At 39.0% G+C, this 22445-nt stretch overlaps 1 protein-coding gene across 2 annotated transcripts in view; it reads left to right on the forward strand.

The window, feature by feature from the left end:
* CHEK1 (checkpoint kinase 1) overlaps nucleotides 1-16925 on the forward strand; it is a 30620-nt gene extending 13695 nt beyond the window's left edge. For both annotated transcript variants that reach the window (XM_047753507.1, XM_047753508.1), the window contains exons 8-13: nucleotides 42-137; nucleotides 4826-4934; nucleotides 5535-5712; nucleotides 5998-6129; nucleotides 14315-14416; nucleotides 16042-16925. In XM_047753507.1, the coding sequence (XP_047609463.1) occupies nucleotides 42-137; nucleotides 4826-4934; nucleotides 5535-5712; nucleotides 5998-6129; nucleotides 14315-14416; nucleotides 16042-16137 (713 nt within the window). In that variant the 3' untranslated portion in view covers nucleotides 16138-16925. The remainder of the gene's footprint in view (nucleotides 1-41; nucleotides 138-4825; nucleotides 4935-5534; nucleotides 5713-5997; nucleotides 6130-14314; nucleotides 14417-16041) is intronic.
* Nucleotides 16926-22445: the final 5520 nt, after the last annotated feature.

Consider the following 22445-nt stretch of genomic DNA (forward strand, 5'->3'; position numbering starts at 1 on the left):
GTGACTCTTTTATAAATGTTATCTTAATGTTTTGTTTTTAGCCCTGCTGCATAAAATCCTAGTTGAGAATCCATCAGTAAGGATTACCATCCCAGACATCAAAAAAGATAGATGGTACAACAAACCACTTAAGAAAGGTAATATGCTTAAAATACAATTCTTTTTTTTCTGTGAAAGAAAAGGTACTTGCAAAGTCAGTATCATAAGTCAGCAACACAAGGTAGCTGTGGTTTCTGTCCTCATGGAGATGATAAGGTCTAGCACAAAAACCCCAGAAATATAAACAAATAATTTTGTTTATTAATAACTATAAAGTGGAAAGTCAGTGTACTGTAGCTAAAAATTTGACCAAGTCTTAACTGGCAGAGAAATTGTATCCTCCTTAGGAAATCACATTAAATCTAAGATTTGAAGATTAAAGGGGAGCTAACCAGATGAGTACAAGCAAGATGAGTGGCAGACTCTGAATACAGAAGTGGCATTGGGGATGTCTTGGAGTTTAGAAAGCAGTGCATTTCAGGAACTTGAGAGAAGACCAGTATGGCATGGACCATGTCTGGCTTATTCACCGTTGCATCACTGGTGTTTCACAATGTGAGGCATGTTTTAGGCATTCAGTACATGTTTGTAAAGTAAATAAATGAATAGAGAGGGGGAAAGGGAGGGAGATTTGAGAAGAGGTTACAGAGATAAATAGCAATCAAGTAGTGGAAGACCTTGTAAGCCACGTTCAGGATCTTGGACTTTAACTAAAGGCCGCCAGGAAAACCTTTTGAGAGATTTTAAGCAAGGAAGTGACATGCTTGTATATTCAGTTTTAAAAGACTTTTCTTCATTGTTTTTGATCCTGGATGTGAAAAGATGGTAACGTGGACTAGGTTAGAGACAGGGGATTGGAAAGAAGAGTTAGATTCCAAAGAAATTTAAGAGCTAGAATTGATAGTACTAGTGATTGTTTTTATACGGAAAATGAAGGGGAATCAAGGATGTCTCCTTTCTGGTTTGAACAACTGTGTAAATGTGAAACCATTTACTGGAGTGTAACTCAAAAGGAGAAACAGATTTGGGGGGAAGTTTTATTTGATTTTGGACATGATGACTTTGGGAAGTTAAGTAAAACTGTCTCCTAGGGGTGTGTGCATGTGTGTAACTAAGGAGACAGCTAAGCTAAAGATGGCAATTTAGGTATTTTCTGCAAATAGGTGGTAAAATTTAAACTGTGGAGGTAGATTAAATTGAGTATATAGAATCTTAAGGAATGCTAAGGTTTGAGTGGAGGCAAGGTAAACAGAAAAGTAGGCAGAAAGATGGAACTTCAGGCGAACCTGGAATAATTGAAGCTAAGGAAAGAAAATGTGTGACAGTGACAGATACTGTTAAATGAATTAATAATATGAAACCTAAAATTTTGTCCAGTGGATTTCATGATCTTGGCAGAAACAGTTTTTTGTGTTTTTTTTTTTTTTAAGACGCAGAGCAAATAGCTTTTATATTTATTTATTTATTTCTGCTTTTTAGGGCCACACCCATGACATATGGATATTCCCAGGCTAGGGAGTGGAATCGGAGCTATAGCTATCAACCTACACCAGAGCTTAAGGCAACGACAGAACCCCAACCCACTGAGTGAGGTCAGGGATCGAACCTGCATTCTCATGGATGCTAGTCGGATTTGTTTCTGCTGCACCACGACTGGAACTCCTTGGCGGGAGCAGTTTTAATGGAGGGTTGAGAGAAATCTCTAGAGTACAGTGATTCTAGTCTAAAAGATTTAAGAAGTAGAGTGTAGACAGCTTAGTAAAGAAGTTCAACTGGAAGAGTACAGTAGCTGGGGATAAATAAGGAATTTTTAACTCTTTCCTGAATGTTTTTTTTCCTTCCACCTTATTCTAATTGAAATCCAGCTGTCCCCTGAGTATACTGCTTCCTCTCAGTCGGTAGGTGTTTTCTTTCTAACAACCTCTTACCCTCGGATCCGAGAGTGGGTAGGCATCTCCTGGTTCTTATCTTCACTGTCACTCTCTCCCTACTTCCCTCATTCCTTCATTCCTCCCCCCTTCATTTTGAATCATATTATCAGACTCTCCTGTCCACTATTCCATCCTTGTAATAATCCACTTTTGAACCTCAGATTAAAATTCCCACCCCACTCTCACCTTTCCAACACAGCTTCTTGTTGTAATTTTTGTCATGGTTGTTGTTGGTTTAAATATTCATTGGGATGATCCTTGCAGTATCTTCACCTCCCATTTCCTTGACTTTCTCTCCACTAGTGATCTTGTCTTCAAGCATTCTGCTCTGACCACCAGTATATGTTTTTCTGGTTTCCTCCCTCTAGCTCATGACTCCAGCCATGCTTTGACCATAGCTAAACTTGCAATCCATTAATTCTACTGCTTTCTCACTGTATTTTATCTGCCTCCTCTCTAGGTCCTGAGTTTTATCCTCACTATTTTAAATCCCAAGGTTAGTTGAAATTATGACTTTATATTTATCTTCAACTTCCCTACCCATTCTGTCTTCATCATACTTACTGAGTAAAACCTAATCCAAGTTTAATCCAGTTTTCCATGCATTCTACATTTAAATCTCCACACCAAATTGCAACTAGTGGGAAAAACACAACGATGTCCACTTTAAATTCAGAATCACTAATTTCAAGTGAAACCTTAATTCTTCAAGCAATCATAAGCATTTCCCCACTTTTACAACCCTACTCTCCTAAATTATATTTTTATACCTTTTCTTTTCTCTTCAACTTCTAATACTTCCTCCTTATCTTCACTCTCAGTTGGTGGTGATACTTCCTATTTCTCTGGGAAATAGAAGCAATAACAAGGGAACTTCTGCAAGCTCCTACCACCGTCTCCACCTACCTAACTGCCTCTATGTTCATATTCTCTGCTGTTTCCCCTGTTGCTGGATAAAGAGTCTGCTCCACATAGAATCCAGTTCTTTTTCTTGTGCATTAGACCTGGTTTCCTTTTGCCTATGCAGGGACATTGGCTAGTAATTTCTTTTCTCTTTCTCCTGAATCGTTAATTTTCCCCTCTTTACTAGATCTTTCTCGTCAGCATACCAGTGTGCTCTTTCTCCCATTTTACTGTCTGATACATAGTAGGCTTAATAAGATATTTGAATTGGAGTTCCCATCGTGGCTCAGTGGTTAAGGAATACAACTAGCATCCTTTGGGATGCGGGATGGATCCCTGGCCTTGCTCAGTGGGTTAAGGATCCAGCATTGCCATGACCTGTGGTGTAGGTGTCAGATGAGGCTCAGATCTCAAGTTGCTGAGAATGTGGTGTAGGCCAGCAGCTGCAGCTCCGATTCAATCCCTTGCCTGGGAACCTCCATATGCCGTGGGTGCGGCCCTAAAAAGACAAAAAAAAAAAAGATATTTGAATTAATGGATTAATAAATAAAAACGTTGGCTAAACCTAATCATGTTTAAGAGGAAGAGGCTGAAAGTCTGAGAAGGAGTAAAAGAGCGTCAAAATCCCTGAGAGGCAGGAGGGTATGGGCTCAAATACAAGTGGAGGAATGAACAGTTGATGGGAGAATGGAAGGGAGAAGAGGATGGGTTGGAATGCAAGTAAGTTAGCAGGTTTGGTAGTGGCAAGTTGAGGGAGCTTCCACTGGCTTTAGTTTCCTTGTGAAATGAAAGGTGGTATCATATGCTAATTAATGAGATGCTGGAGGGTGGTGTTGGTAATTTGATAGGAGTGTAGAAGTTTTGAAAAAATCATTGTGGGTAAAGGGAGAGGAAACTGATTACAGAGACAGGACTGACTGTCAGAGTGAGGATCCAGCTGAGGGTTGCAGCCATGAATTTATAGTGGTGTTATAGTCTGTACAGTGGCTATTCTCGGTAAAGCTTTTCCAGAGGATCAAAGAATGTTAGAGCAGATTTATAATGTTCATTGTCACTATCACAAATTATTTTTTATATTTTAAAAAGTTTTGATCCCTTAGCTGGGTCTCTTGGCCTTAATAGAACATTGTTCTGTTACCATAAATGGTACCATTAAAATTATGGCCTTAATATGATACCCTACACTTGGAACATACTTACAGGTCAGGATTTATTAAATGTGTAGTTTGTACAATTTGGCAGGTGAGTCCCAGTAAATTCATTATGACTGCGTTTCTCCTAAAATCATGTAGGAAGAGCCACTATTTGTTGCATAAGTATTTTGTGTTAAATAAATGAATTTAGATGTGGTTTCACTTCTTCAAGTTGCCAGCTGGGTTTCCCTTCGTGGCTCAGTGGTTGGCTAGAAACCATGAGGTTGCAGGTTCGATCCTGGCCTTGCTCAGTGGGTTAAGGATCCAGCATTGCTGTGAGCTGTGGTGTAGGTTGCAGATGTAGCTTGGATCCTGAGTTGCTGTAGCTCTGGCATAGGCTGGTGGCTACAGCTCCAATTCGACACCTAGCCTGGGAACCTCCATATTGCTGTGGGAGCGGCCCAAGAAATGGCAAAAAGACAAAAAAAAAAAAAAAAAGTCTGCCAGAGTTCCCACCGTGGCACAGCGGAAACAAATCAGATTAGGAACCATGAGGTTGCAGGTTCAATCCCAGGCCTCATTCAGTGGGTTAAGGATCTGGCGTTGTCATGAGCTGTGGTGTAGGTCACAGACGCGGCTTGGATCTGGCATTGCTGTGGCTGTGGTATAGGCTGGCAGCTACAGCTCTAATTCGACCCATAGCCTGGGAACCTTCACATGCCATGGGTGTGGCCCTAAAAAGACAAAAACAAACAAAAAAAACCAACAAAAACTGCCTAGAAAACTTGAAAGCATTTGTATTTATGTTTTCTCTTTTAGGGGCAAAGAGGCCCCGAGTCACTTCAGGTGGTGTATCAGAGTCTCCTAGTGGATTCTCTAAGCATATTCAATCCAATTTGGACTTCTCTCCAGTAAATAGTGCTTCTAGGTAAGACTGATTATAAAAGATCAAGAGTAGTTCCATGTAATAGTTCACATGAAACATAATACATGAATATGTTATTAAGATGAGAAGTTCCCACTGTGGCACAGTGGGTTAAGAATGTGTTGTTGTGGAGTTCCCCTCGTGGCTCAGTGGTTAACAAATCCGACTAGGAACCATGAGCTTGCGGGTTTGATCCCTGGCCTTGCTCAGTGGGTTAAGAATCCGGCATTGCCGTGAGCTGTGGTGTAGGTTGCAGATGCAGCTCGGATCCTGCGTTGCTGTGGCGTAGGCCGGCGGCTACAGCTCCGATTTGACCCCTAGCCTGGGAACCTCCATATGCCTCGGGAGCAGCCCAGGAAATGGCAAACACACACACACAAAAAAAGAATGTGTTGTTGCCACAGCTGTGGTGTAGGTTGCAGCTATAACTCAGATTCATTCCCTGGCCCAGGAACTTCCATAAGCCACTGGTGTGGCCGTAAAATAAAATTAAAAAAAAAAGATGAATATAATTTTTATCTGTGAGAGTGGAATGGTAAAGTGATATATGAAAAGCTTGATGAATTTTATTTAAATATATTTTTCTCCATATCTTAATGCCAGTGAAGAAAATGTGAAGTACTCCAGTTCTCAGCCAGAACCACGGACAGGTCTTTCCTTATGGGACACTAGCCCTTCATACATTGATAAACTGGTACAAGGGATCAGTTTTTCCCAGCCCACATGCCCTGATCACATGCTCCTGAATAGTCAGTTACTCGGCACCCCAGGATCCTCACAGGTAAGGGAATTTAGTTTTTCAAATAAGTAACGGCAGCCCTTTGATTTTTTTTTTTTATTGTCTTAAAGTCACTCTCTTTTTTTTTTTGTAATGTATAAATCTAAGAAATATAGTATTAACATGATAAAGTTTATTTATTTATTTTTGACAAGTGGAAGAAAATTAGGGGAGACATATATATAAGAATCTTACATTGGAGAAAAGAATTTTCAGACCAAGTAGCCATAATATGACTGCTTTTGGTGATAAATCTGATTTATTCAGCTTTCCTTTATTGACATGTAGAACCCCTGGCAGCGCCTGGTCAAAAGAATGACACGATTTTTTACCAAATTGGATGCAGACAAATCTTATCAGTGCCTAAAAGAGACCTGTGAGAAATTGGGCTATCAATGGAAGAAAAGTTGTATGAATCAGGTATGTTTCATTGGTTTTCATTATAATTTTTCCTGAAGAAAAATTTATATATTTGTGTAAAAGGCTATCATTATCAGTGTATTTTAAAAATACAAAGTAGGAGTTCCCGTTGTGGCTCAGTGGTTAACGAATCTGACTAGGAACCATGAGGTTTTGGGTTCGATCCCTGGCCTCACTCAGTGGGTTAAGGATCTGGCGTTGCCGTGAGCTGTGGTATAGGTCGAAGACGAGGTTCGGATCTGGCATTGCTGCGGCTGTGGTATAGGCTGGCAGCCACAGCTCCAATTCAACCCCAGGCTGGGAACCTCCATATGTTGCAAGTGCGGCCCTGAAAGGCCAAATAAATAAATAAATAAAAATATAAAATAATTGGTTTAATCTGTAAAAGAAATAATTGAAATGGAAGGAATTTAAGATCTTTACCTTAAAAAGTGTTTCTTAAAAGATTTCTGTAAGGTTATTAAAAATATGATACTTGTCATTATTTTCTTAAAAACTATGTAATGTGCTTAAATTGTAACAGTTAACAATGGACTCCCTGTCCTTCCTCCCAATTTTTCTTATTTAAATACTATAGTATATTTATAACATTGTCATTCTAATCTGTCTCTAAACTTCAAAAATCTTAGTATCATGAAAAACAAAGAGGAGTATCTTGTATTAAAGGAGACTCAAGAGACCTGATTAATAATTCAATACATCATCTTTCACTAGATCATGGGTTTAAAGGCAAAAAGCTACAAAGGATGTTATTGCAACAGTTGAGGAAATTGGAATAGGAAGATTTTTTTTTTTTGGCTGAACCTGAGGCATGTGGAAGTTCCCAGGCCAAGGATCGAATGCACACACAGTAGCAACCTGAGCAGCTGCAGTGACAATGCTGGACCCTTAACCCTCTGAGCCATGAGAGAACTCCTGAATATGGGTTTTATTTTATTTTATTATTTTTTTGCTTTTCAGGGCCGCCCCCAAGACATATGGAAGTTCCCAGACTAGGGGTCAAATCGGAGCTACAGCTATCACCCTATGCCACAGCACTGCGGGATCCAAGCTGCATCTGCAACCTACACCACAGCAGCTCCAGATCCTTAACCCCTTGAGCAAGGCTAGGGATTAAACCCACAACCTCATGGATCCTATTCCAATTCCTTAACCACTGAGCCACGAAAGGAATTCTTAGGGGTTTTATATTAGATTTTTTTTTATCAGTGTCAAATTTCTTTGATGTGATTATAATATTGTGATTTGTAGCAGAATGTCTTTGTAGGAGACATGTTGAAGTGAAATGTATGCTGTTTATAAGTATAAAAAACTAAAAAAAAAAAGACAGTCTCATTAAAAAAAGATAAGTAAAATATGCTTATCTAGGCTGATAAGGCTAATGAAGAGTTTGTGGTTATTCGTATGATTCTTCCAGTTTTTCCATAGATTAGTAATCTTTTAAAATTAAAAGAGGAAAATGTTTATTGCGCAGAAAGTTGAGGCCAGCCTGATTTTCTCTCACTTATACAGATAATTCACTCTTTTTTTTAATAAGTAGATTTGTTGGAGTTCCCGTCGTGGCGCAGTGGTTAACGAATCCGACTAGGAACCATGAGGTTGCGGGTTCGGTCGCTGCCCTTGCTCAGTGGGTTAACGATCCAGCATTGCTGTGAGCTGTGGTGTAGGTTGCAGACGCGGCTCGGATCCCGCGTCACTGGCTCTGGCGTAGGCTGGTGGCTACAGCTCCGATTCGACCCCTAGCCTGGGAACCTCCATATGCCGTGGGAGCGGCCCAAAGAAATAGCAAAAAGACAAAATAAATAAATTAATTAATTAATTTTAAAAAATAAGTAGATTTGTTGAGATAAGATTCACACAGTATAAAAATCATTATTTGGGAGTTCCCATTGTAGCTCCCCTGTAATGAACCTGACTAGTATCCATGAGGATGTGGGCTCAATCCCTGGCCTCGATCAGTGGGTTAAGTTGCTGTGAGCTGTGGTATAGGTTGCAGACTAGGCTGGGGTCCTGCATTGCTGTGGCTGTGGTGTAGGCTGGCAGCTGTAGCTCCACATCAACCCGTAGCTTGGGAACTTCCATATGCCATGGGTGTGGCCCTGAAAAAAAGAAAGAAAGAAAAAAATCATTATTTGAGCCATTTTAAATTGTACAATTTAGTGGTTTTTAGTATAGTCACAAGATCGTGCAATTATCACCATTTAATTCTAGAACATTCCATTGCCCCCACATAAATCTCATACCAATTAGCAGTCACTCCTCAAATCTGTCTTCCCTTCATACCCTGGCAACCACTAATATACTTTGTGTGGACTGCCTTTGCTGCACGTTGCATATAAATGGAATCATATAGTGTGTGATCCTTTGTGTTTGTCTGTTTTTACTTAGCATATTTTCGAAGTTAATTCATATTGTAGTATTTTTCAGTACTTTATTCCTTTTTATGGGTGAATGATAGTCTGTTTTATGGATAGACTATGTTTTGTTTATCCATGTGTCTATTGATGGATATTTAGGATATATCTATTTTTTGGCTATTATGAATAATGCTCCTGTGAATGTTTCAGGTTTTTGTGTAAACATAGGTGTTTTAGTTTGCCAGGGTTATCATAATAAAATCCCATAGACTAGGTGGCTTAACAGAAATTTATTTTCTCACAGTTCTAGACTCTGAAGTCCAAGATGAAGGTGCTGGAAGGGATGGTTTCCTATGAAACCTTGGCTTTAAATGGCCACCCCGTTACCACTTCCTCATATGGCCTTTTCTTGGCATGTACACCCATGTTATCTATCTCTGTACCCTAATTTCCTTTTCTTATGAAGACATCAGCCACATTGGATTAGGGTGCACTTAATGTTCTCATTTGAACTTAATTACCTCTTTAAAGGCCCTGTTTCCACATAGTCACATTCTGAGGCATTAGGGATTAGAGTTTCAACATATGACTTTAGAAGAGACACAATTTCAGTCCAGAACAATATATTTTAAGTTTCTTAGGTATGTACCAATGAATGGAATTGCTCAGGCTTTTGGTAACTCTATGCTTAACTTTTTGAGGAGCTGCCAAATGATTTTCCAAAGCAGCTATACCATGTTACATTCCTACCAGCCATGGTTCCAATTTCTCTACATCCCTGCCAACACTTGTTAGTTATATGTTTTTAATTATAGCTCTCCTTGTATGTAAAGTGTTATCTTATTGTGCTTTTGATTTGTATTTCCCTAGTGACTCATGATGGTGACCATTTTCTCTTATGCTTATCAGCCATTTATATATCTTCCTTAGAGAAATATTGTTTAAATCTTTTGATCATATTTTAACTATGCTGTTTTTTGTTTTACTGTTGAGTTCTTAAGAGTTCTTTATATATTATGGATACTAGATTTTGATCAGATACCTGATTTGTAAATATTTTCTCCCATTCTGTGAAAGAAAATTCTTTCATTCTATTTACATTTTAGTGTCCTTTAATCCCCCCAGATTTTTAATTTTGATAAATTTCAGTTTATCTGTTTTTCTTTTTTGTGTGCATGTGCTTTTGTGTGTGTGTTTTTGTTGTTGTTGTTTTGTGTGTGTGTTTTTCTTTTTTGTTGCTGTCCTTTGGATATCAAATTTAAGAAACTGTTGCCTAATTCAGGATCATGAGGATATATACTTTTGTTTCCTTCTAATACTGTAATAAGATTAGCACATATATTTAGGTTTTTAATTCATCTTTTAGTCAAATATTGTATATGATGTGAGGTAGGGGTCCAAATCCTATCTTTTACACGTTAATGTCCAGTTGTTCAGAACTATTTATTGGAAAGACTATTCTTTTACCTTTGAATCATCTTGACACTCTGTTCAAAAAAAATTGGCCATAGGTGTATGGGTTTATTTCTGGACTCTCAGTTCTTTTCCTTTGATCTGTATATCTGTGCTTATTCTAGTACCATATTGTTTTGATTGCTTATTTAGCTGTGTGATGAGTTTTGAAATTACAAAATGTGAATCTTCATTCCTTTTTTTTTTTTAAGATTGTTTTGGCTGTTTTTGGTCCTTGCATTTCTATTCTAATTTTAGGATCAGCTTGTCCATTTCTGTTTAAAAAAAAAAAAAGGTGTTTGGAATTTTTATATGGATTACATTGACTTTGTAGATTAATTTGGGGAGTATTCTTATTTTAATAATATTGTCTTCCAATCCATCAATATGGGATGTTGTCCCATTTATTTAAATTTTGTAAAGAATATCTTGTAGCTTTCAGTTTACCTCCTTGGGAAGGTTTAGTCCTGAGATTTTATTTATTTGTTCATTAAAAAATTTTTTTTTTCTTTTTTAGGCTGCCCTGCGGCAAATGGAGTTCCCAGGCTAGGGAACAGATCTGAGCCACGGTTGCAACCTGTGCCCCAGCTGTGGCAGCACTGGATCCTCTAACCCACTGTGCTGGGCCAGGCATCAAACCTGTGTCCTGGCTCTGCAAGATGCAGTCATTCCCACTGCGCTATGGTGGAAACTCCTAGTCCTGAGATTTTATTCTATTTGTTTTTATTGTAAATAGAATTCTTTTTTTTTAATTTAATTTTCAAATTGCTCATTGTTAGATATGCATAGATATATATATATTTTTTTTTTTTTCGTCTTTTTGCCTTTTCTAGGGCTGCTCCCTCGGCATATAGAGGTTCCCAGGCTAGGGGTCCAATCAGGAGCTGTAGATGCTGGCCTATGCCAGAGAAACAGCAACACGGGATCTGAGCCGCGTCTGCAACCTACACCACAGCTCATGGCAACACCAGATCCTTAACCCACTGAGCAAGGTCAGGGATCGAACCCACAACCTCGTGGTTCCTATTTGGATTCGTTAACCACTGCTCCATGACAGGAACTCTATGCATAGATTTTTTTAAATTGAACTTATATCCTATAAATTCGTTATAGCTCTGTCTCCATCTTGGCAGATTCTTTAGTATAGTCTTATAAGGTCATGTTATTTGCAAATATACTTCTTCCTTTCCAGTATTGATGCCTTTCATTTTTTTTCTTGTTTTGCCTTGTTTTTTTCTTGTTTTGCCAGTTTGCTGGCATCTGAATGTTGTTGAACTTTTTTTTTTTTTTTTGTATTCAAAAGGGATTTGGTCTGTAGTTTTCTTGTGGTGTCTGGCTTTGGTATTAAGGTAATACTGGCCTTAGAGAATGAGTTAGGAAGTGTTCTCTTTTCTTCTGCCTTTTTTTTTTTTTGTCTTTTCAGGGCTTCACCTACAGCATGTGGAAGTTCCCAGTCTAGGGGTTGAATCAGAGCGGTAGCTGCTGGTAACCACCAGCCCACGCCACAGCCATAGTCTATCACCTACACCGCAGCTCATGGCAATGCTGGATCCTTTAACCCACTGGGCAAGGCCAGGGATTGAACCCATGTCCTCTTGGATACCAGTTGGGTTCTGCCAAGACCAGCTCAGCAGGATGGGGCTGAAGAATGGATGCTATGAAACTTAAGGAAAAAAGTTAACATAAAACAAGACACAGACATTTATCTTAAGTAAAGGTGGGAACTGGGGGACTCAAGGTCTCAGTGACCAAGAGCACTGCCTTAGGAAACCACACTGCTTTTATTGTGTTTTTTAGGATAATGTCACGTGAGAAGGGGGTTGTAGGTGCAGGATATAGGGGTTTTTTTAAGTTACTTTAAAAGTCACATAGCCAGTTGCTGATTAAGCTTTTACTCTGACCTTTAGGCATTTAACAATCATTAGCTCTTGAGGAAGCTTGGCGTCAGCTATCTATGCATAGCATCTAGAGAACCACATTGTGCTTCTGCAGGTGGCGTACCTATCTACAACAACCCAGAGTGCCTAGGTTTGCACCTTGGTTCTTCTTTGCTAATGCATATCCAGCTAACAACCCCTCATAAACCCCTTGGGGCTATGGGGCTCCTCTTTTATTCTTAAGAGGACGTGTCATGCTGTGCAAATGGGAGTGCCAGTCTGCACAGGTTTGGTGTGCCTAGACCAATGCATTAAGTCCTCATTCAGCTGACCCTATGAATAACTTATGCCTTTAGGTCTTTGTTCTTAAGCTTAAGTCATTCACATCACTGCGACTGTTTTTTAAGCAGGAAGATAGGGTAAAGTAAAATAGGACAAGATAGCGTTTTCAGCAAAGAGGCTAAGAAAACATTGTAGAAACTTGTCTCGCGACAGGGTTCATTACTGCTGAGCCACAACAGGCACTCCCTAACCCTGTTAGTTTTTGGCTGATAAATTTTAGAGTTTGGATTCTAGATAAATATGTTTGTAATTGCAGTGTCTTATTGATGCTTAATTTTCTTGATCCATTTAACATTACTGTCCTTTATCTCTTGCAAAAATTTTTGAAGTCTCTTTTGTTTGATATTAGTCTAGTATAGTCACTTCAGTTCTGTTTTGATGGTAGTTTGCATGGATTACTTTTTCCCTTCTCTTGCTTTCAAGCTATTTGTGTCTTAATTTAAAATGAGTCTCTTGGGAGTTCCCTGGTGGCTTTGTGGTTAAAGAATCCAGCATTGTCATTGCTGTGGCTCAGGTCACAGCTGTGGTGTGGGTTTGATCCCTGGCCTAGGAACTTCTGTGTGCCATGGGCACAGCCAAAAAAAATTGAGTCTATGGATAGTATATATTTGGCTTAAGTTTTTTAAGTTTGTTTTGCCAATCTGCCTTTTAATTCAAGACTTTAATCCATTTACATTTAACATGATTATTTTGGTTTTTGGGTTTTTTTGTTGTTGTTTTTTGTTTTTGTCTTTTTAGGGCTGCACCCACGGCATACAGTGGTTCCCAGGCTAGGGGTCTAATCAGAGCTGTAGCCGCCGGCCTACACACAGCCACAGCAATGTGGGATCCAAGCTGCATCTTCAACCTACACCACAGCTCACAGTGAGTGAGGCCAGGGCTCGAACCCACAACCTCATGGTTCCTAGTCAGATTCATTAACCACTGCGCCAGGATGGAACTCCCAACATAATTATTGATAAGAAATGACTTATTTCTATCTTTTTGCTATTAGTTTTCTTTTTCTTTCATTTTTCTTTTTAGGGCTGCACCTGAAGAAGATGGAGGTTCCCAGGCTAGGGGTCCAATTAGAGCTATAGGTGCTAGCCTATACCACAACCACAGTGACACAGGATCCAAGCTGTATCTGCAACCTATACCACAGCTCATGGCAACGCTGGACCCTTAACCCACTGAGCAAGGCCAGGAATTGTACCCGAAACCTCACCGTTACTAGTCAGATTCATTTTTGCTGTGCCACAACAGGAACCCCCCCACCCCTTTTTTTTTTTTTCCTTTGTCTTTTTGCCTTTTCTAGGGCTGCTCCTACGGCATATGGAGGTTCCCAGGCTAGAGGTCCAATCGGAGCTGTAGCCACCAGCCTATGCTACAGCCACAGCAACGCCAGATCCTTAACCCACTAAATAAGGCCAGGGATCAAACCCACAACCTCATGGTTCCTAGTCAGATTCGTTAACCACTGAGCCATGACGGGAACTCCTAGGAGTCATTTCTTGAAGTGAGAATTATTATAGATGTTTTTGTATTTTGAGCTGTGCTTAGCCAGGCAAATCTGCTGATCTTGCTTAGGTTCATTCATCAAGCTGTAGTGGGTGACTTTACTGTGGCTGGTGGTCTAAGATAGACTCAACCACATTTGCAGTCTTGGTGCTAGCTGTTAGTTGGGCCTTTTTTCCCCTGTCACCCTTCTAGCCTGGGCTTCCAAAACAGAAAGTGGAAGTTGAAAGGCCTCTCAAGACCTTTGCCATCTCTTGATTACTGTTGTAGCTTTTCACCCACAAATCTGGCCTCTTTTTCTTTCTTATGTTTTAATAGTCTTGTTCTCCTTCTCAGTATGCTTTTATTTTCTTCAATTGTTTCTTCTCTCAGTTATATTTTGGTAAAATACTAAATATATTTTGTTGATAGGAGTTTACATAGACTCAATCCCTAATAATGGCACTGCGTCCTGTTTACAAATAGGTCTGGTTGGACTCACACATACCCATTGGGAGAGGAAAACCCCTGGAAGGAGTGAGAGTTTTAGCTGCCACTGCCCCGTTATAGAAATGCCTCTCAAATTTTTATCCCACCAGTATCGCTGAAATGAACTTATAGTTTTTATTTAGAGTATTTTCTACCCACACATCTGGCTTAACCTTATCTTTGTTGTCTTAGGTTACTGTATCAACAACTGATAGAAGAAACAATAAACTGATTTTCAAAGTGAATTTGGTAGAAATGGATGAGAAGATTTTGGTTGACTTCCGGCTTTCTAAGGTATGTAGAATAGCACATTAAAAAAAAAAAAGACTTTGTTTTGCTGTGTTAAGGAAGTATTACATGTTCATTTTAGAAATTTTAAAAATACAAAAAAGTAAAAAGATAAAAATAAGAATCAAGTTGAATTTTATCCAAGTAGAACACAGATTTATTTTTGATATTGTATTATATCAGAATAACTATTAGTATAGCCTGACTACTATTTATGTACTATATGAAAATATTCTTATGTGGAGTTTTTTAATGGCATTATATTTGTAAATATATGGTAACTTGGTATTTTTAGTTAATATGAACATCTATTGTCGTTATTCTTCTAAAACACAGTTTTTTCAAATGACATTTTCTTTACTATGAAAGTTTTTGTTTTTTTGTAGAAATAAGTAACAAATAAGAAAATAAAAATAGTCCTAAATGATTTTCACTCTTAAAATAATTACTCTTAATTACCCTTAATATTTTGTAGCATTCTAAACTTCTTACTAAATTTGAATATAATGGTTCTGAGTTAATAAAATTATGATTTTCAAAATGCAAATTATGGAGTTCCCATTGTGGTGCAGAGGCAACGAATCTGACTAGTAACCATGAGGTTGTGGGTTTGATCCTCAGCCTCGCTCTGTGAGTTAAGGATCCAGCATTGTCCTGAGCTGTGGTGTACGTTGCAGACGTGGCTCAGATCCTGCATTGCTGTGGTGTAGGCCAGCAGCTGTAACTCTGGTTCAACCCCTAGCCTGGGAACCTCTAGATGCCGGGGGTGTGGCCCTAAAAAGACCCCCCAAAAATTGCACATTATAATTAATGAACTTTTATGTTATAAGCAGTTCTGTGACTAATACTCATATATGAAGAGTTCATTTCTGATTCTCTCTTTAGAAATTAGTGGTTCCGAGGTTATAAAGCCATTGATATATGAGACCGAAATAGCATTTTCCCTATTTCCTAAGAGATTGCACATGGCTCTAAATGAGGTTGGAGGAGTAAGTCATATTCTTTATATTTGAGATTTGGTATAATAATGTCCACGTGCTTGGTATGAAATTAAATTAAGATTCTAGTATAGTGAAATTCTTCTCATAACAGAATCACTGGCTTTGTAACCATGGTATTTTGGCAAGACCTACGTGTAGTTGTGTAGCTTATTTTTAGTTTATAAGCTCCCAGTGCCCATAAAAAACAATGTCATATGTCCAGATATACCAACACTTGAAACGACTGTTACCACTGTTTCTGCTTTCTGGGCCCAGTGTTGTGGGAGCAGCGATGGGCCTCAAAATCAAATTATTATTATTATTTTTTAATAACGATTTTTATTTTTTCCATTATATCTGGTTTACAGTGTTCTGTCAATTTTCTGCTGTACAGTGTGGTGACCCAGTTACACATACATTTTTGGATTCACCACAAGTGATAAGGCATAGTTCCTAGTGCTATACAGCAAGATCTCATTGCAAAATCAGAATTATTTATATAGCCATTTCTTCTAGCAAGATATTCTGTCCTCATAAGAGAACCTGAATGTATCTAGGGATGTTTCTACTTAACACTAAAGAAAGTTTGATTTTATGGCATAATCTCTTTTATTTGACATTAATTTTGGCTATTATTTATTCCTAATATAGGGTGATGGATTGGAATTCAAGAGACACTTCCTGAAGATTAAAGGGAAGCTAAGTGATGTTGTAAGCAGCCAGAAGGTTTCGCTTCCGGCCACATGATAGATCTGCTGGCTCTGGGATTCCTGGTGAATATAGTGCTGCTATGTGGACATTATTCTTCCTAGAGAAGATTATCTTATTCTGCAAACTGCAAACAATAGTCCCCAAAGAATTGTCTTCCCTCTAGCCAAACATTTTCCAATTCTTTTTGTATGTTCTTCATACAAGTAATACCTATATCTTAATTGTAAGTACAACTTTGGGCAAGAGGTGGATAGAATTCATTAGCTATTTCTTCATCTGCGTTTAGTGTCTGAATTTGAGACCCATGTGGTGGAAACCAAGTTTTGGGGGTACATGAGTTTACCAACTTTTATACCAATATAATGAAAGATGATACTTCTGTCCCATTTTTACCAAAACATTTGGTTTCATCCAAAAAGTGCATATTTCCTCCACATTGACATAATTACGTGGATGGCTTGGTAAAAACAATCTTGTGATTTTGGGATAGTAGGCTTATCAGTCTGTGAAATAAAGCCAACTTCAAAAATCTTATCCCCAAGATTTGTACTTAAATTTTCAGAAGGGCCTGATCAGGTCTATAAATCTGATTTTGAATTATAACTATTAATTAAAATTGCAAGTAGATTTGTTTTTTTCTGATATAGTTAATAATATGTAAAATACTAATTAGTCTTTCAAATAGAAGTTGAGCATACACCCTAGTGCTTAACTACCTTTACTCTAAATTACTGTTGCACATTTTAAATATTTTTCTATATTATTTTCTACTTTCACAGCCATATTTTAATTATTACAGAAATAAATTTTATTTTGAAAGTGAACTAGCTAACTCTGTGAATTTATTGGTGACTAAGCTTCTAGGTGGCAAGGAATGAAAGAGGATGGAAAAAGAAAGCTATAATGGAAATAGATTTGATTCCTGACTCTTTTACCTATTAGTTTTAGTAAGCCCTTGTTCTCCCAATAAAACGGATTTTAACTTTTAAGTATATTTGACTGGGACCCAGTATTCCGTTTTCTTGTTAGTTTATAAAAAATTAGTTATCTTAGTGTGACGCCAAGAACATGAAATTTTGTAGAGTTTATCACATATAGTATATCCTGGTAAATTACCTTACTGCAGTATACCCAAAGGAGAAATAAATTTGAACCTTTAGGCGGCTTCTAAGAATTGAGCCAAATGTGAAAGAAATTTTGTTCTTGAGAATTGTCAGCCAGCTACTAGTAACTCTCAGACTAAGTTATCTCTGGTTTTGACCTTTCTCCTGGGCTCTGGCCTTTTTTTTTTTTGTCATTTTGCCTTTTCTAGGGCTGCTCCCACGGCATATGGAGGTTCCCAGGCTAGGGGTCTAATGGGAGCTGTAGCCACCGGCCTAAGTCAGAGCCACAGCAACGCAGGATCCGAGCCGTGTCTGCGACCTACACCACAGCTCACAGCAACACCAGGTCCTTAACCCACTGAGCAAGGGCAGTGATCAAACCCGAAACCTCATGGTTCCTAGTTGGATTTGTTAACCACTGCGCCATGACAGGAACTCCTGGACTTTTTTTTTTTTTTTTTTGTCTTTTTAGGGCTGCACCCGTGGCATGTAGAAGTTCCCAGGCTAGGGGTTGAATTGGACCTACACTTGCCAGCCTATAACACAGCCACAGCAGTGCCAGATCCAAGCCACATCTGCAACCTAAACCACAGCTCAGGGCAATGCCGGATCCTTAACCCACTGATTGAGGCCAGGGATTGAACCTGCGTCCTCATGGTTACTGGTCATTAACCACTGAGCCATGATGGGAACTCCCTGAGTTCTGGACTTTTATAACCACAGCCTATCTGACATTTACCCTTGACTAAATGTCATCTCATAACCAAACAAACTTTTGATCCCTGTCCTCCAACCTAGTCCTCCCTAGTTTCCCCCATATCAGTAAATGTTACATTCAGCTCCCCTTTTTCTTAAGCCAAAACTCTAGAAATCATCCCTTTTTTTTGTCTTTGTAGGGCCACACCTGTGGCATATGGAGGTTCCCAGGCTAGGGGTCTAATCGGAGCTGTTGCTGCCGGCCTACACCACAGCCACAGCAACACCAGATCCGAGCTGCATCTGCGACCTACACCACAGCTCACGGCAACGCCAGATCCTTAACCCACTGAGCAAGGCCAGGGATTGAACCCGCAACCTCATGGTTCCTAATCGGATTCGTTTCCACTGTGCCACAACGGGAATTCCTAGAAATCATCCTTGATATGGTTTTCATATTTTTTTATTCAATTCAGCACCTCCAATTTAATTCAACAAATATATACAAAATATATTCCCCTTCACACCCCTGTTAGTATCCTTCTAGTCAAAGCCACCATTCTCTCTTATTACTTATCCTTTAACAGTTCAAAAAAGCAGTCAAAATAATCCTTCTAAAATGTAAATCAGGTATCCCTCTCCTGCTTTCAATTCTCATAGCTTTTCATCACACTTCAAATAAAATTCAAAATGTTCTCTATGACCTATGTGGCTTTATGGGATCTGTCCTCTTTGGCTTCGTCTGCCACTGTCCTACTTGCTTATTCTGCTCTATACTTGGTTTTGCTGTTCTGCTCACAACATAGGTACATTCTCACCTTGAGGTCTGGTCTTTTGCTGTTCCTCGGCCAGGAGTACTTTACTCCCAACTATTGGTACAGCTTGTTCTTCACTTGAAGTCTTTGCTTAAATATCACCTCCTATGCAAAGTCTTTTTCCTGACTTGCCTAAAATATTACTGTACCTCTGCCACTCTTTCCCCTTTACTTTTTTTCTTTTCTTTTCTTTCTTTTTGTCTTTTTACCTTTTCTAGGGCCGCTCCTGCAGCATATGGAGGTTCCCAGGCTAGGGGTCTAATCAGAGCTGCAACCACCAGCCTACGCCAGAGCCACAGCAATGCGGGGTCTGAGCTGCATCTGTGACCTACACCACAGCTCATGGCAACGCCAGATCCTTAACCCACTGAGCAAGGCCAGGGATCGAACCCGCAATCTCATGGTTCCTAGTCGGATTCTTTAGCCACTGAGCCACCACAGGAACTCCTTTCCTTTACTTTTCATCATAACTTTTACTATCTGACATTATAGATTTTCTTTTTTCCTTTTTTTTGTCTTTTTAGCTATTTCTTGGGCCGCTCCCACGGCATATGGAGGTTCCCAGGCTAGGGGTCGAATCGGAGCTGTAGTCACTGGCCTACGCCAGAGCCACAGCAACGCGGGATCCGAGACATGTCTGCAACCTACACCATAGCTCACGGCAACGCCAGATCGTTAACTCACTGAGCAAGGGCAGGGACCGAACCCGCAACCTCATGGTTCCTAGTCAGATTCGTTAACCACTGCGCCACGACGGGAACTCCTATAGATTTTCTTTATTTGTTTCATCTATTAAATGTCTGTTTCCCTCATTGGAATATGTACTATATAATCTCCTCGGGGTTGGGATCCTATCTGTTTTACTCAGTTCTACATCCCCAGCATTTAGAACAGTGCCTAATGCATGATAGCATGCAATAAATAGTTAACAAAGAAATAGCCATTCAGTTGATTTGATCTCCCCTCAAAATATATCTGGAAGCTAAACCTTTCTCTCCATTTTTTTGCTACTACTCTGGTTCCAGCAACTTTATCTCCTCCTCAGGTTTCTTTTTCTTTTCTTTTTTCTTTTCAGGGCTGCACCTACGGCATATGGAAGTTCCAGGCTAGGAGCAGAATCGGAGCTACAGCTGCCAGCCACAGCAATGCAGGATCCCAGCCCAGTCTGCAACCTACACCACAGCTCACAGCAACGACAGATCCTTAACCCACTGAGCGAGGCCAGGGATTGAACCCACATCCTCATGGACACTAGTTGGGTTTGTTTTCACTGCGCCACAGTGGGAACTCCTAAGTTGTTTTTTTTTTTTAAAGGTGAATTGTACTGTGACACTCTTGCTTAAATCCTCCAATGGCTTCCCACTGGATTAAGATGGAATCTAAGTTCTCTGCTCTGGTTGACCTGGCCCTGCATGTTTCACCCTCTGTGCTTTGCTCACTGTACTGCAGACAGAGCAGCCTTCTTTCTGTTCACTGAATATGCCAAGGCTCATTCCCCTTTCAGGGCTTTGATGTTTATAAGACACAGCCTGGAACCCCTTCCAATAGTGTACATAGCTGATTTAGCATTCAAATCTCAGCCCAAATCTTTCTGCTACCCCCAATCACTATCACATTATTCAGTTTTCTTCATAGAATGATGACTATCTGAAATTATTTGTTTATTGCCTGCCTCCACCACCGCAACATAAGCTTGGACTTCATCATTCCTTTTCACCTCTGTATATCCTTATATAGAGCAGTACCTGAAATATAGTGGATACTAAATAAATGTGCTGACTGAATGAATGTTGAATAAATGGATGAAGTAATTAAATATCAGGGGAGGAAAATACCATAGAATATTGTAAGGGGAAGGTGAATAAAGGGTTAGTAAACTTTATCAACTGTTGGAATTTGTGTAGAATGGTAGGAAAATTTCAGTTCAGATTGACTAGCTTTGACATTTATGATTATGTGAACATTGGCAATTACCTCTACAGAGGTTGATCATAGTTACCTTTTAGAATTGTTTTTCATCTTAAATGTGTTAATGTATATGAAAAGTAGAGTATACTGGTTGCACAAACAGATATTCAATCAACATAACCTGCCATGATTTTTGTGCAGTGTTCATTATGGTGTTGGGTGGAGGTATTTACTCCCATTATTACAAGTACTTATGAATGAAAATAAGTATGAGAATGTTGGGAGAAGAGTTTATAACAGCTTAAAACTTTCATGAGAAGATCCACAATGTTGTGTGTGTATGTGTGTAGTTTGTGTGGTGTGTGTGATTGTTGAGATAAATATAAATATATAAAATACATACAGTTTCACGAGCAATTGTAAGTCAACATCTATTTGACCACAACTCAGTTGAAGAAAGATCATTTCCAGACCCTTCAGAAGCCTTCTCATGTACGCCTTCCCAATCACAGTCTTCTCCCTTTCCTTGAAAGTAATCGTTAAATTTTTTTTTGTAATAATCCTTCTGATTTCTTTAGTCTTCTCAGCTATTTATATATTTTTAAAATTATATAGTTTAGTTTTGCTTCTTTGAACTTTATATAAATAAAATTATGTTGTATATATATTTTTTGTGTTGTTCTTTATATTCATGCTATTGTATGCATCTAATTCATTTTTTTTTTAAATTTTATGGCTGCACCTGTAGAATATGTAAGTTCCCAGGCCAGGGACTGAATTTGAGCCACATCTGTGACTTACACACAGCTGTCACAACATCAAATCCTTTAACTCACTGCTCCAGGCCAGGGATCAAACCCTCACTTTTGCAGCAGTCAGAATCTCAACCCACAGAGCTACAGTGGGAGCTCTTAATTTATTGATTTTAATTACTATACAGTAATGGCATAATCCTATACAGGATGCCACTTATGAACATGCCATTAGATGTGTATTCATTCTACTGTGAATAGATAATTGGATTATCGACAGATTGATAGTATCATTAACAGTGCACTAAGAACATTTTTGTACGTGTATATGAGTTTCTCTAGTTCCTAGAGCCTAGGGTATATATTTAGGAGTAGAATTACTAGGTCTTAGGGTATGCATATCTTCAACTTCAGTAGAATAATGGCAAATTGTTTTCTAAAGTGATGTACCAATTTATACTGCTGTAGGAAAAGAATATGCCATTACTAAAAAAAGTCTGGGGAGTTCCCAACATGTGCAGCAGAAACAAATCTGACTAGTAACCATGAGGTTGTGGGCTCAATTCCTGGCCTTGTTCAGTGGGTTAAGGATCCGGCCTTGCTGTGAGCTGTGATGTAGGTCACAGACAGGGCTTGGATCATGTATTGCTGTGGCTGTGGTGTGGGCCGGCAGCTGTAGCTCCAATTCTACTGCTAGCCTGGGAACCTCCACATGCCGCCGTGGGTGCAGCCCTAAAAAGACAAAAAGCCAAAAAAAAAAAAAAAACCACAAAAACCCAGATTGGAATGATCTCCTAAAGCAAAAGAGTTTTCATAGCAGAATGTGTTTCTAGTAATCCAAATTTTCACCTGTATTCGATATCGTTAGTCTAATTGTCACAAGATTGTTGGTGTATAATGTCTCAGGGTGGTATTAATTTGCTTGTTCCTAAGTTTAAATGAGGTTGAGTGTCTTAGGATGTGCCTGTTCTTTTGCTCATATTCCTATTGCTTTTTTCTTTTTCATAATGATTTCAGTTCTTTGTATGTTTAGCATGCTAATTCTTTTTTTTTTTTTTGTCTTTTTGTCT

This window comes from Phacochoerus africanus, chromosome 11 (assembly GCF_016906955.1).
Source record: "Phacochoerus africanus isolate WHEZ1 chromosome 11, ROS_Pafr_v1, whole genome shotgun sequence".
Taxonomy (NCBI): domain Eukaryota; kingdom Metazoa; phylum Chordata; class Mammalia; order Artiodactyla; family Suidae; genus Phacochoerus; species Phacochoerus africanus.